General features: G+C 37.4%; 1 protein-coding gene across 7 annotated transcripts in view; it reads left to right on the top strand.

The window, feature by feature from the left end:
- Positions 1-12,094, top strand: part of HIPK3 (homeodomain interacting protein kinase 3) — a 93,210-nt gene extending 81,116 nt beyond the window's left edge. For 2 of the 7 annotated variants that reach the window (XM_024559068.4, XM_045193984.2), the window contains 9 exons: positions 989-1,110; positions 1,385-1,503; positions 1,596-1,757; positions 1,914-1,976; positions 2,274-2,564; positions 2,857-2,997; positions 4,505-4,740; positions 4,957-5,084; positions 8,164-12,094. In XM_024559068.4, coding sequence (XP_024414836.1) covers positions 989-1,110; positions 1,385-1,503; positions 1,596-1,757; positions 1,914-1,976; positions 2,274-2,564; positions 2,857-2,997; positions 4,505-4,740; positions 4,957-5,084; positions 8,164-8,640 — 1,739 coding nt within the window. In that variant the 3' untranslated portion in view covers positions 8,641-12,094. Of the gene's footprint in view, positions 1-988; positions 1,111-1,381; positions 1,504-1,595; positions 1,758-1,913; positions 1,977-2,273; positions 2,565-2,856; positions 2,998-4,504; positions 4,741-4,956; positions 5,085-8,163 lie in introns of all 7 variants that reach the window. The other 5 variants (XM_024559067.4, XM_045193982.3, XM_024559070.4 and 2 more) reach the window with 3 other exon arrangements.
- The last annotated feature ends 383 nt before the right edge of the window (positions 12,095-12,477 follow it).

The following is a 12,477-nucleotide window of genomic DNA, read 5'->3' as shown; positions in this document are numbered from 1 at the left end:
ATATTAAGTAATCTGCCAAACTATATTGAAAGTAACTTCAGCAACAGACTGGAATTATCAAGTAGTGGATTTATTTCAATAACTGAGCTTTCTGATCTTGGAGCATGTGTCTGTAAAATCTTGTTAGTCAAAGCTCTAAGCAGGGGTGATACTACTTTACTGTCTCAAATCTTAATATCATAAGACCTTATATTTACAACGTCCCTTTGCAATGCATGGCATAGAAATACTAACATTAACAGGAATAATGTGGCTGATAATTCTGCTTTCCGGTTTTCCTAGCCAGTAAGCAAAATGGAATGCATTTGACCTGGAGTTCTAGCAGCCCTCTACTGGAAATGCCAGTAGAGTAAACCTCATTGACCAAAGCAGAGTTGTGTCGTTCTATTAGGCAGAAAAGGTTATTTTTTTGCTTTTCCTTTGGAGGTCAGAATGAGTGTGCCATCCCAAATTTTCTTGAATCATGTAAACCATTGTGGCCATTGAAGTGCAGAGTTCTGATACAGTCTCCCTTTGGTGCCAAGAGTGTAAGATCCTATTAAAATTTTGAAGAGGAGAATGCTATGCATAGCTAAAAATTTGTATGAAAAGATGAACCTGCTGGAGGATCAGGATGTTGAATCAGATTCAGCTTTTCCATGTCCTTTATCAGAGTGGCGGAAGTACTCAAAAAGAAAAATAAGCTATAATAGCAAACTTTGAAAGGAATAGGAAGTTTCAAGAAAAATAAATGACTCAACTTTGTAGGATGCATTTTAAAACAGTAGAAGGAGTAGCTTTATAACAATTTTTGGAATAATATACCACAAAGTAAATAAAATGCACCTCACTTTCCTAATAGATTGCTTTGTTAATGTTATAAAAATTTTATGTAGGGGATAGCTTTATAATCCTAATCAGAATTTAGCAATTGTTTAAAAGTTTTAAAAGAAAAAATTCTATCTCTGAGTGAATTCATGTTTGAGAACTATTCTTTTCTACTTTACAGGTATTCCTGCAACACATGGTAAACCCACTAGTTATTCAATAAGGGTAGATAATACCGTTCCACTTGTAACTCAGGCCCCAGCTGTGCAGCCACTTCAGATCCGGCCAGGAGTTCTTTCTCAGGTTGGTAATAATTCATTGGTTTTGCATATGTGCTATCCTCCTCATACACAAGTAGAAGTACTGACCCATTCATAAAATATCAGCCTGTGATGTTGGGAAACAATGAAAATGACCTGGATGGGAATTCAAACTTTTATAGATTACTGACTGTAACTTTGACATTATCAGATGATTGTTTAATATATTTTTGATTTTAAGATCTAGTAATGAAGAATCACTCATAGTTTAATAGTTTTTTTTTTCTTTTTTCTTTTCTTCTTTTTTGGTGCAGCAGACATGGTCTGGTAGAACACAGCAGATGCTGGTACCTGCCTGGCAACAGGTAACACCCTTGGCTACTGCTACGTTAACTTCTGAGGGTGTGGCTGGTTCACAAAGACTTGGAGACTGGGGGTAAGTTACAAACAGAAGTACTTCTTTGTGACTAGTTTGCAAAATAACTCTGGGTAAAGAAGGGATTTAATTTTTCTAAACTTTCTCCCTAGGAAAATGATTTCACACAGCAATCACTATAGCTCGGTGATGCCGCAGCCTCTTCTAACCAATCAGATAACTTTATCGGCTCCTCAGCCAATTAGTGTGGGCATTGCACATGTTGTCTGGCCTCAGCCTGCCACTACAAAGAAAAATAAACTATGCCAGAACAGGTGGGTGTTGATATTTTAACTTTGCTCTGCATTTTGAAAATTAATCTTTAAGATAAATTTTGCATGTACACTAAAGGGTCACTCTGTTGTATTCAAAATGACCTCTTTGATAGCTTTGTTGCAAACACTAAGCCAGCTCCCTTCTCAATTTCTCAGAGGTATTTTGGTAAAACTAATGGAATGGGAGCCAGGAAGAGAGGAAATAAATGCTTTCAGTTGGTAAGACTGTCTTTATTGCCCTTTTGTTTATTATCTGCCTATAATTTTAGACAATTTTAGACACACAGACATCACATTTACCAAAAAATATTGACCATTCGAATGTGATAATGCAATTGATATTTCTAGAGATAATATTTTATATTTCACAGAACTTATGATCTGTATGTTAGTATGTTACATACATGATCTTGAGCCAAGTGACAGTTCACATTGTTCATTTTAACAAGATTTCTTAGAAAAATGCCATGTTCTTATTTTGATTGTTAAAATGACACTTTATTTCTTTGATTGCAGGAGTAATGCATTGCAGAATACCAATATCCCACATTCAACATTTATTTCTCCAAAGATAGGAAATGGGAAAGATGTCGAGGAAGTAAGTTGTATAGAGACACAGGACAATCATAACTCAGGAGAGGCAAGAAATTGTGAAACATCTGTCAGGCAGGACTCTGATTCATCAGTTTCAGACAAACAGCGGCAAACCATTGTCATCGCTGACTCCCCAAGCCCTGCAGTGAGTGTGATCACCATTAGCAGTGACACTGATGAGGAAGAGACGACCCAGAGACATTCTCTCAGAGAGTAAGTGCCGAAAGCAGTTCCTCGTGTTTATGCTGCATCCTTGAATAATAGTGATGGTGCCCCCTGGTGTGGTGAGAAATAGCTTTCTGTGACTTAGTCCTTGTCAGTGTCTTGGAGTAAACTTCCTAAATGGTATTTTCAGGAAGTTTAAACAGTTTTCCTCTATAAGCATTAGATTTTTGTCCACGTAGGTTGCTCTTAACTCATTCATATTCATAATTAAGTACATTACTTTTTGGCTCCTGGGGAGTATCTCGTAATGTTTTTGTTCTTCCCATCCTTCTCTCACTAGATGTAAAGGCAGCCTAGACTGCGAAGCTTGCCAGAGCACTTTGAACATCGACCGGATGTGCTCGCTGAGTAGCCCTGACAGTACTCTGAGCACCAGCTCCTCGGGGCAGTCCAGCCCGTCCCCTTGCAAGAGACCCAACAGGTGAAGGACTTTCCATGGTGATATGTTAAATAAATATTAAGTCAGCTAAAAAGCCTATGATTTCCTTTGTAGTTGTTGAAGTTAATAAATGCCTGCCAGTTTACTGCAGTGGCTTCTCTCTTGAACATAATTTTTGAACTAGATCAATTTTTATAACTCAGGTTTTACATAGTAATTTTATTTATTGTTATAGAACAGATCTAAATGAAAAATTGAGGTTCTAATAAATGATTTTTTGAAGAATCATTTGTTTTTGAAAGGGTAAAAAAACCACATTCTTAACTTCAGGTCCACAGAATACTAATATAACTTAAATTTTGGATTAGAACATATACTTTAGCAAAATAAAAAAACAAGAACATGATAATGTTTTGCATAATGAAGTGGTGACCCATTGTCAGTAGAAAATCTGTTGTGGTTCTTTTCTCTCTGTGGTGATTGATTAGCACGGTTTCATCCATATTTTCTTGCCTGGCTTTCCTTTTGTCCAGGAACAGGGTTGCTGCTGAAGTAGTGAGCTTCCTCTACCCGCCAGCATGGCGATGTGCTGACACATTGAGTGGTGGGCCACAGGAATGTCAGTGAAGTGCCTTTGACTTCAGCTGTTAGGGTTTTTTACGGTGGAAGCAAAATTGGAATAAATTTTAAGTCTTAATCTTATACATTTGTCTTCTCTTTTTCCTAAATCAGGAAATATGGTATGGAATACCTATAACCAAAGCTCTGTGGAAGATATAAAGAAATTTTAACCTATCTTCCTATAAATTGCCTTTAATGGACTTGGAAGTTGATACTACACATATACATAAATATTCACATACATATGAAAGTATGTGTACACATATAAATGTATGTGTAAGACATATAGATAAAATATGTAACTAAAATATACATATAAAAAGCGATGCTTCAAACTGTTAAGTATGAAGTAAATGAGTGAGACAGATGACAAATGCAGAAATCCTAAGGAGAGATGTTGTCAGGGCCCGAGAGGGTCAGGAAGAGCAGAGAAATAATGGGACCCTGGTTAGGTCTTCGGAGGCCCTTTCAGATAATTGTGTAGTTAAAAAGGACCCACGTTACCTACCGCTGACGGGATGTATCTTAACATCAGAATTTAATCTTCAATATCCGTAATGATTGTACATGTCATTTAAATTATCCAGGAGAGTGCTTCTTTTGTAGTATCTTGATGACATTTTCTAGAATGTGTGAAGTGGAATATATGAACAACTACTATTAAGGGTCAGATAAGAAAGGGAAGAAGACAAAATTCAGTGCTAGAAGGATGTTCCTAAACAGGACAGAATTAGGGTTAGCAGTCTGAAGACAGAATTCATCTGAGAGTCTAGAAAATTTATGAAAAATTGTTACTGAGCAAGGAAGAAGTAGTTAGATATGAAATAACTGAGTAAGATTGTCACCAATTTGCTGGAGCCTTGCTGTTATTTAACTTTGGGTTTAATGTGAAAAACATATTGTTCATAAAGATACTTTCTTGATGCAGTATGTCAGATGAAGAGCAGGAAAGCGGTTGTGATACTGTGGATGGCTCTCCAACATCGGACTCTTCGGGTCATGACAGTCCATTTGCAGAGAGCAGTTTTGTAGGGGACACCCATCAAAACACAGAACTGGGAACCTCTGCCAACACAGAAACCAAACCAGCTGTCCGTACTGTTGTGGTGCCACCGATGGGACTAGAAAATGGATTAATTGCCGATGAGCATATGGCAAACACAGGTAAACTGAGTCCTCCCTATTTCCTTGATAGTCCCTTAAAAGGTGTTAATTTAGGAACACAGAGAACAGCGTTGCCAAGACTCATCTCTGAATTATCAATTTGATCATTTAATTTTAAGGTTCTCAAATCACTATTGTGTAAAGTATCTAAAGACTTTGTCATTTTTATATAAGAAAGAAAAAGCATTAACTCTTTGATGTTTTGTTCATTGCCAGATTCTATATGCCAGCCATTAATAAAAGGACGATCTGCGCCCGGGAGATTAAACCAGCCTTCCACACTGGGCAGTCGTCAGCAAAAAATGACGTCAGCATTCCAGCAGCAGCATTTGCATTTCAGTCAGGTACATTTGTGAATTTGTAAGAAAGAGTGTTTGGGATTCAAATTACGCAGAATTTCACTTCAGGGAGAAAAAGATTCTAAAACTGTGTGCAATCTTAATAAATTTTACCCTTTTCATTACCCCGAGTGACTAAAGAATAATAATCCTGATAATAGGATAATTAAGTAGATTATCCACAAAACCTGAGTTTTTCAGGAAAATTAAGCTCTTAGATGCTCTTTAATATGCCTTAGTTTTTCTTCTTAGTCCCTTTAAATTAGAATTCACATTAACAGATTGATGGTTACTTTTTTTAGTTTAAATTATCTTTTTATTTTTCAGTTACAATTGACATACAATAATATATTAGTTTTAGGTGTATACCCCATTGATTAGATATTATATAACTTACTAAGTGATCATCCTGATAAATCTAGTACCCATTTGACACCATGCATAGTTGTTAGAATATTACTAACTATATTCTCTATACTGTACTTTATATTCACGCAACTATTCTGTAATGATCAATATGTACTTCTTAGCCCCTTCACCTTGTTCACCCACCCTCCCACCCTCCCTCCCATTGGCAACCATCAAAATGGTCTCTGTATCTATCAGCCTGTTTCTGTTCTTCATTTATCGTATTTTTTAGATTCATTTGTTGATAGATATGTATTTATCACCATGTGTTCATGTTTTTTATCCCTCCTCTTCTTCCTGTCCTTTCTCCTCTCCTTCCTCCAGTTCCTCCTCCTCCTCTTTCTCTTCCTCTTCCTCTTCTTTTTCTTCCTCTGCCTCCTCCGCCTCTGCCCATCTTCTTCTTTCTCCTTTAACATTTCATATAATGCTGGTTTGGTGGTGATGAACTCCATTAATTTTTTTCATGTCCGGGAAGCTCTTTATCTGTCTTTCTATTCAAAATGATAGCATTGCTGGGTAGAGTACTCTTGGTTAAGTCCTTGCTTTTCATCACTTTGAATATTTCTTGATACTCTCTTCTGGCCTGCAAAGTTTCTGTTGAGAAATCAGCTGACAGTCTCTTGGGAACTCCCTTGTAGGTAACTAACTTCTTTTTTCTTGCTGCTTTGAAGATTTTTGTCTTTAACCTGTTGCATTTTAATTATGATTTGTCTTGGTGTGGGCCTCGTTGGGTTCATCTTGTTTGGGACTCTCTGAAATTCCTGGGCTTGTATGTCTATTCCTTCACAAGGTTAGGGAAGTTTTCTGTCATGATTTTCAGATAGGTTTTCAAATTCTTGCTCTCTCTCTCCTCTCCTTCCCACACCCCAGTGATGCGAATGTTGGTATGTTTGAAGCTGTGGCAGAGGCTCCTTACATTATCTTCACTTTTCTTGGATTTGTTTTTCTGTTTGCTGTTCTGATTGGGTGTTTTTGCTTCCTTATATTCCAAATCTCTGACTTGCTCCTCAGCTTCATCTACTTTACTATTAATTCCTTATAAATTATTCTTCATTTAAGTTAGTGTATCCTTCATTTCTGACTTTTTAATGGTTTCAATGTCCTTTTTACGGCTTTTATGTCCTTTTTTATGTGTAGAAGTTCTCCCTAAGTTCATTGAGCATCCTGATAACCAGTGTTTTGAACTCTGCATCTAGTAGATTGCTTGTCTCCACTTTGTTTAGTTCTTTTTCTGTTTCTATTTTGTTATGTCCTTTCATTTGGGACGTATTTCTTTGTCTCCTCATTTTGGTAGCCTCCCTGTGCTTTTCTCTATGTATCAGGTAGAACTGCTACATCTGGGCTTGACAGAGTGGCCTAATGTAATAGGTATCTGGTAAGGTCTAGTGGCACAGCCTCCCTGATCACCCAAGCTGGGCACTCTAGGTGTGCCCCTGCCCCCCTTGTGGGCTGTGTACACTCTCCTGTTGTATTTGAGCCTTGATTGCTGTAGGCACATCAATGGGAGGAATTTACCTCCAGGCCAATTGGCTGCAAGGACTAGCCACGACCACCAATCACCAAGGAGGATCAGCTGTCAGGGGCCTGCCACACAGAGCAGGACTTACTTCAGCAGGGCTCTGGTGCCCACTGAGTTCCGCCCCTTGAGTATGTCACTTGTGAAGGTGGTTGGGTAGTGCTTCGACATGGTCTGAAGCTGTCCACTGGGTGTACTGGCTCTGCGGCCTCCTGGGAAGTACAGGCCAAGGTCAGCCGCTGCCTGTGTTCTGCCCAGAGCCTCTTGGCTTGAGCTACAAAGCAATCTGCAGAGGGCTGCTACTTGAGTTGGGTTTGGAGGTACCCAGGAGAGGCCAAGCTGTGAACCTTGGTCAGCCGCTGCTAGTGCCAGGCCTGGGGCTACTTAGTGAGAGATATGGGCACGCTAAGGCCAGATGCTGCTTGAGAGATTTTAGGAAAATCTGAAGCATGAGCCAGGATGGGCCATTCGTATGGAAAAACCACTGGAAGCAGCATAGGTGTGTCTGCAAGTTTGGTGGGCTGGTGTCTCAGGGAATCACGAGGGCAGGGACAACAGTATACGCCAGGTTGATGAAGACTCAGATATGGACCCGGACGGCTACACTTCTTGTGTTAGTCGTGGTGATAGTGAGAGATGCCACATTGAGAACTTGCCATCTATGCAGCGCTGTGCTTAGCAGTTGAGTTTCCACTTGGGGAGAGAGATCACACTGACGGGAGTGAAACCTTTATCCAATCCTGTTTTTGCCAAATACTATGTATGTTACCTTGGCCAGGTCTCTTCAGCAAATCTAGACCACAGTCAGTGGGAGTAATAGCTGTATCATGTGTTGTTTGGGAATTAAATAATGTCTTGTATGTAAATGTTGGGCCTACATATGATAAGTGCTTCAAACATGGTAGCTATTAGTAGTGGGGGGGGGTCGTGATACTGGCAGTGGTAGAGGCAATGTTTATATCATAACAATATGTAGTGATAAATATTAAAATGTTATTACTAATATACAAAATCGTTAGTTTTCTCTGTACTTGGTGCAATCTAAGATCTGAGAGGTTCTTTATGGGTTATCAGTCACAGCTTATTGTAATTTCCTTTTTTCCTTTCTTTTAGACTTTTAAATATGTATTTAGCGTTTTTTGTTTTATTTGTTTTGGATAGGTTCAGCACTTTGGATCTGGGCATCAAGAGTGGAATGGAAACTTCGGACATCGAAGACAGCATGCATATATCTCTGCTAGTGCTACCAGTAACCCATTCACTCTGTCTCACGGAAGCCCCAACCACACAGCCGTGCACGCACACCTGGCTGGAAGCACGCACCTCGGAGGACAGCCCACTCTACTTCCTTACCCATCATCAGCTGCCCTCAGTAGTGCTGCACCAGTGGCCCACCTCTTAGCCTCTCCATGTACCTCAAGACCTATGTTACAGCATCCAACTTACAATATCTCCCATCCCAGTGGCATAGTTCACCAGGTCCCAGTGGGCATAAATCCCCGTCTGTTACCATCCCCAACCATTCATCAGACTCAGTACAAACCAATCTTCCCACCACATTCTTACATTGCAGCATCACCTGCATATACTGGATTTCCATTGAGTCCAACAAAACTCAGCCAGTATCCATATATGTGAAAACTCAAAAGGAGCATATTGAGGAAGCTCAATGATAGAAACATTTGATTAAAAATAAAAACATGGTATTTAATAAATATTAGCCATGGCACAAGAAAATTATTTTTGAATCATGTAGACTTGGGTGCAATTTAAACAACTTTGAGCTTTAAAAAAACTCACTTTTAATGTGTTTTGCACATTTGGTATAACTTGTCTTTGGTCATGTTATCTTCTTATGTAGTTACTCTAGACAGGTGACTTATGGGAGCAAAGTTCAGTTTTGCTCCTGCTATTTTTTATAAAATTGCCTTCTAACTAGTGCAAGACACGTCCATATTTGGGAAGCCATTCTGTGTACAGACTTAGAGCAACAGATGCACATATGTCAGAATTTCAGCATACAAGTGAATTGTATTATCCGTGTCTTAGTGTATAAATGTTGGGTCACTTACCTAAGAAATTGAGCTATTGTTCTTTACATTTGCATGTGTCTTTGCATGGGCAAAATGTTGCCTAGACTTTGCTCTTAAATGTCGTTCTAATAATCTCAGCTGCATTGTAAACCGTTCCCACACATAGTGCCTTAAATATTTGAGGTTGTTAATGTTATTACCTATATATAAATGTTGAGGACTGCAGCACTTAAAAATCAGATCTACTCTTTAGTTTTCTTTTGGTAGAGTAACGTTCATTTTTGGTTTTGTGTGGTATGATTTCAGGTTGTAGCTGTTTTTTCCTTACTAAGAGGGCAGCATGTTTGCTATAGCTGAATTGAATTCTGCTGTCTGATTTTTCAGAATGATCTAGCTTCAAGAAAAGCAAGCAGTTAGTAGTGCTTAAGAAAAATTGATTCAGTATCTAATGGATAGTTGATATCTGTCACAACACAGCATTTTATATACTGTTAAGTAAAACTGCAATACAATCTACGTTTATTTTGGGAGTGTTTGCTGTATAATTGGATTTAATAAAATATTTAGAGGTGCAGTAGGCATGACTTCGAGTAGATAATGAAAGAAAATGCAAATTGCTCATTGATTCATGATGTGGTTTCACCTTAGCTTGGGCAAACCATGCAGTATTTAATAAGTAGTAGCAGAATATTTACTATTGAAGCTTGAAAAGATGTGAGTTCTTTGTGTGCAATTTTTCATTTATGCATGTGAGAGGGTTTTTTTTTTAAAGTATTTTTACATTGTAGTACTTGTTTTGCTTGTTGGTGGTGTTTGCTTATTTAATACATTCCGTCAGGGACAGAAATTACATGCTTTTCTTCCTAGGAAGTGTGTTTTGGGTTTTTCCTTTCTTATTTTTTCTTTTTCTTTTTTTCTTTTTGGTGATGGTGGTGATGTTTAAATGAAGTTGCTTTTACAGCACCAAAGACTTAATCATCCATTTCCTATATAAAAGGTAGCTACTTTTTGCATAGACCTCAAGTATATTGTAGTGTAGAGGTGGAATTTAAGGAAAGGTATTAAACAGGCTGTGTTTTAGCTTATGGGCAAGTAATAAATTGTATCATTTATCTTGAATGTATCATAGATAAGCTGCTATATAACGATTGCCACTTCAGATAGCTGTGAAATTAGGTGATTAACTAGTTGTTATTTAGCCTTCTAATTTCTGTATAAGTCTAATTACATGAAATAGAAGTTGGGGTTTTGATTTTTTACTTTGCTTTTCTGTTTGGAGTGTCATTGTAACTACTGTATTGTAAATGATGGAAAATAATAGCATATGTTATTTTGGGGTGTGTTAATTGCATCAGTATTTTATCTCTATTAATGTTTGTGCTCATCACTGCATATAAAAAACTTGGATGTATCAATGTAACTTAATTTTTTATTTTCATACTGGCATTGTAGACACTTGAGAAAGCTGTATCTTGCAGGCTTGACTTAACTTTTTTTCCTTAAAAATCTGGAATATAATCTTACAGCATTTACTGGAATAAACAGTACAAAGCATTTGAGTGTAAAACTCTCCAAATGTTTTGGATTTATAGCATTTCTTTGGTAAATGAATTGCATACCACTAGTACAGCTCTAGTACATTGTTGACAATAAGCTAATAATGAACAGACTTTTCTTTACTCCATTAACACAAGCAGTGTTTTATTTAATAATCATCAATGAAATAAATGTGCCTGAAATTGATTTTAAAAATTACAGTATTAGGTCATAAAATAAAAACCAGCAGTACATTTTTAGTCACACTGAAAATGAAGGACTTAATTTTCCCCACAAGTTTCAGTGTTTTTAGTAATCAATTCTATGCATTTTATATAAATAGAAATATATATTACACATAAAAAAGGAGTCGTCTAAGATTAATTTAAAAGATTATTTACAGATGGCCAAATGTATGGAGTCACTATTTAAGTGAACGCTGTCCTCTACAGCCTTCTAACTTTATTTATATGGCCCAGCAGATTACTCATATCTGCTCACTTCTCGGAAAAGAATCAGTGCTGGCAGTGGGTGTTTCCGAAACAAGTGCGAAGGATTGACTGGCGTTCGTGCCACAGAAGGTACAAAAGTGGTGCCGTTTGCTTTTTGTTCAGGACCCTGTTCACTACCCTGAAATGTCCTGTTCTCTGTATTTCCGTTCCAAGACCGCGATGGTCTTGTTAAATGGACAGTAGACGGGAACCTTCAGTGTTTCCTTCCATAACATAACAGTAACATTCGATGAAGGCCTGCCCCTGTTAAGTACATTGCTCTTCACTGATTCTAATCCTGGGTTTTTTACGTGTTTAAAAATAAAAACTGTTAAAATCCTGTTAAAGCCTAAAGCATATTGACAAAAAAATCTGGATTTATAGCTTCTTTAAAGCCATTTTAAACAGTTTTCTTTGGTTTTAATGCTTAAATAAAACACTGCATGAATTTCAAGTAGCATATTTGCATACTATTTTAATTTACAAATTATTTTTAATCAAATATCCTGATACTTAGTTTTCTTTACTTCAGGGTATTTAAGTATGTTACTGTAGTAGCAAAACCTTTTCATTTTTAAAAATCTCTACAACTGATTTTGAACTTGGTTTGTGTTAAGTAAAAGTTAAATCATACACTGCAAGTGTAGGAGGATTTGTTTTGACAAAACCCAATGACAGATTTGATTACTAAGTTTGAACTGTTAACTGTTCGATGATTTTAGACTTGTGGCTTTCTTTCTTTGGTTAGTTTGTTTTTGCTTTTACTTCTATGCTACACTAGTTTGCCATGTAGCAATTGCACTGTGCAATATTACAATAAGGACTGGGAAAATTTTTATGGATGTAATGTCTATTACAGTTTGCGATAGTATTTCTCTCTAGTTCTCAGTGATTTAAATGTGACCAAGCCTTCTGTACTTTGTCACAAAAAGCGGGTTTTCCAGGTGACTATTTTGGTGAGTGTCAAAATAAGAATTTATGGTGTATTAACTGTCGATTCACTTTGAATTAAAATATATATATTGCAGCAAACAGCCTGTTGACTTTTTTTCCACCCCAGTACTGCAGATAGGGTAGGGAAGGAAAAGGCTGGTAGCATTTGGTACCTAACTGATGTCATCTCATTTAATACTCAAACCACTTGTGTGAGATTGGTGTTATTTTCTTCATTGTAGAAATGAGGAAATAAGCTCAAAATGTCTAGGTAATCTGGTCAAAGTCACACTGCTAGTGAGTAGTGACTCTGGGAACTGAATCAGGCTATTTAACTCTAACTAATCTACTTTCCACCAGTTCTCTTTCCCCCCCCCCCCCCCAATTACGGTTTACTTTCAATATTATTTTGTATTGGTTTCAGGTGTACAGCTTAGTGGTTAGACAGTTGTATACTTTGCATCATGTTCCCCTCAATAGTT

The sequence above is a fragment of the Desmodus rotundus genome, chromosome 5 (assembly GCF_022682495.2).
Source record: "Desmodus rotundus isolate HL8 chromosome 5, HLdesRot8A.1, whole genome shotgun sequence".
Classification (NCBI taxonomy): Eukaryota; Metazoa; Chordata; class Mammalia; order Chiroptera; family Phyllostomidae; genus Desmodus; species Desmodus rotundus.
This window is presented reverse-complemented; position numbering and strand designations above follow the sequence as displayed.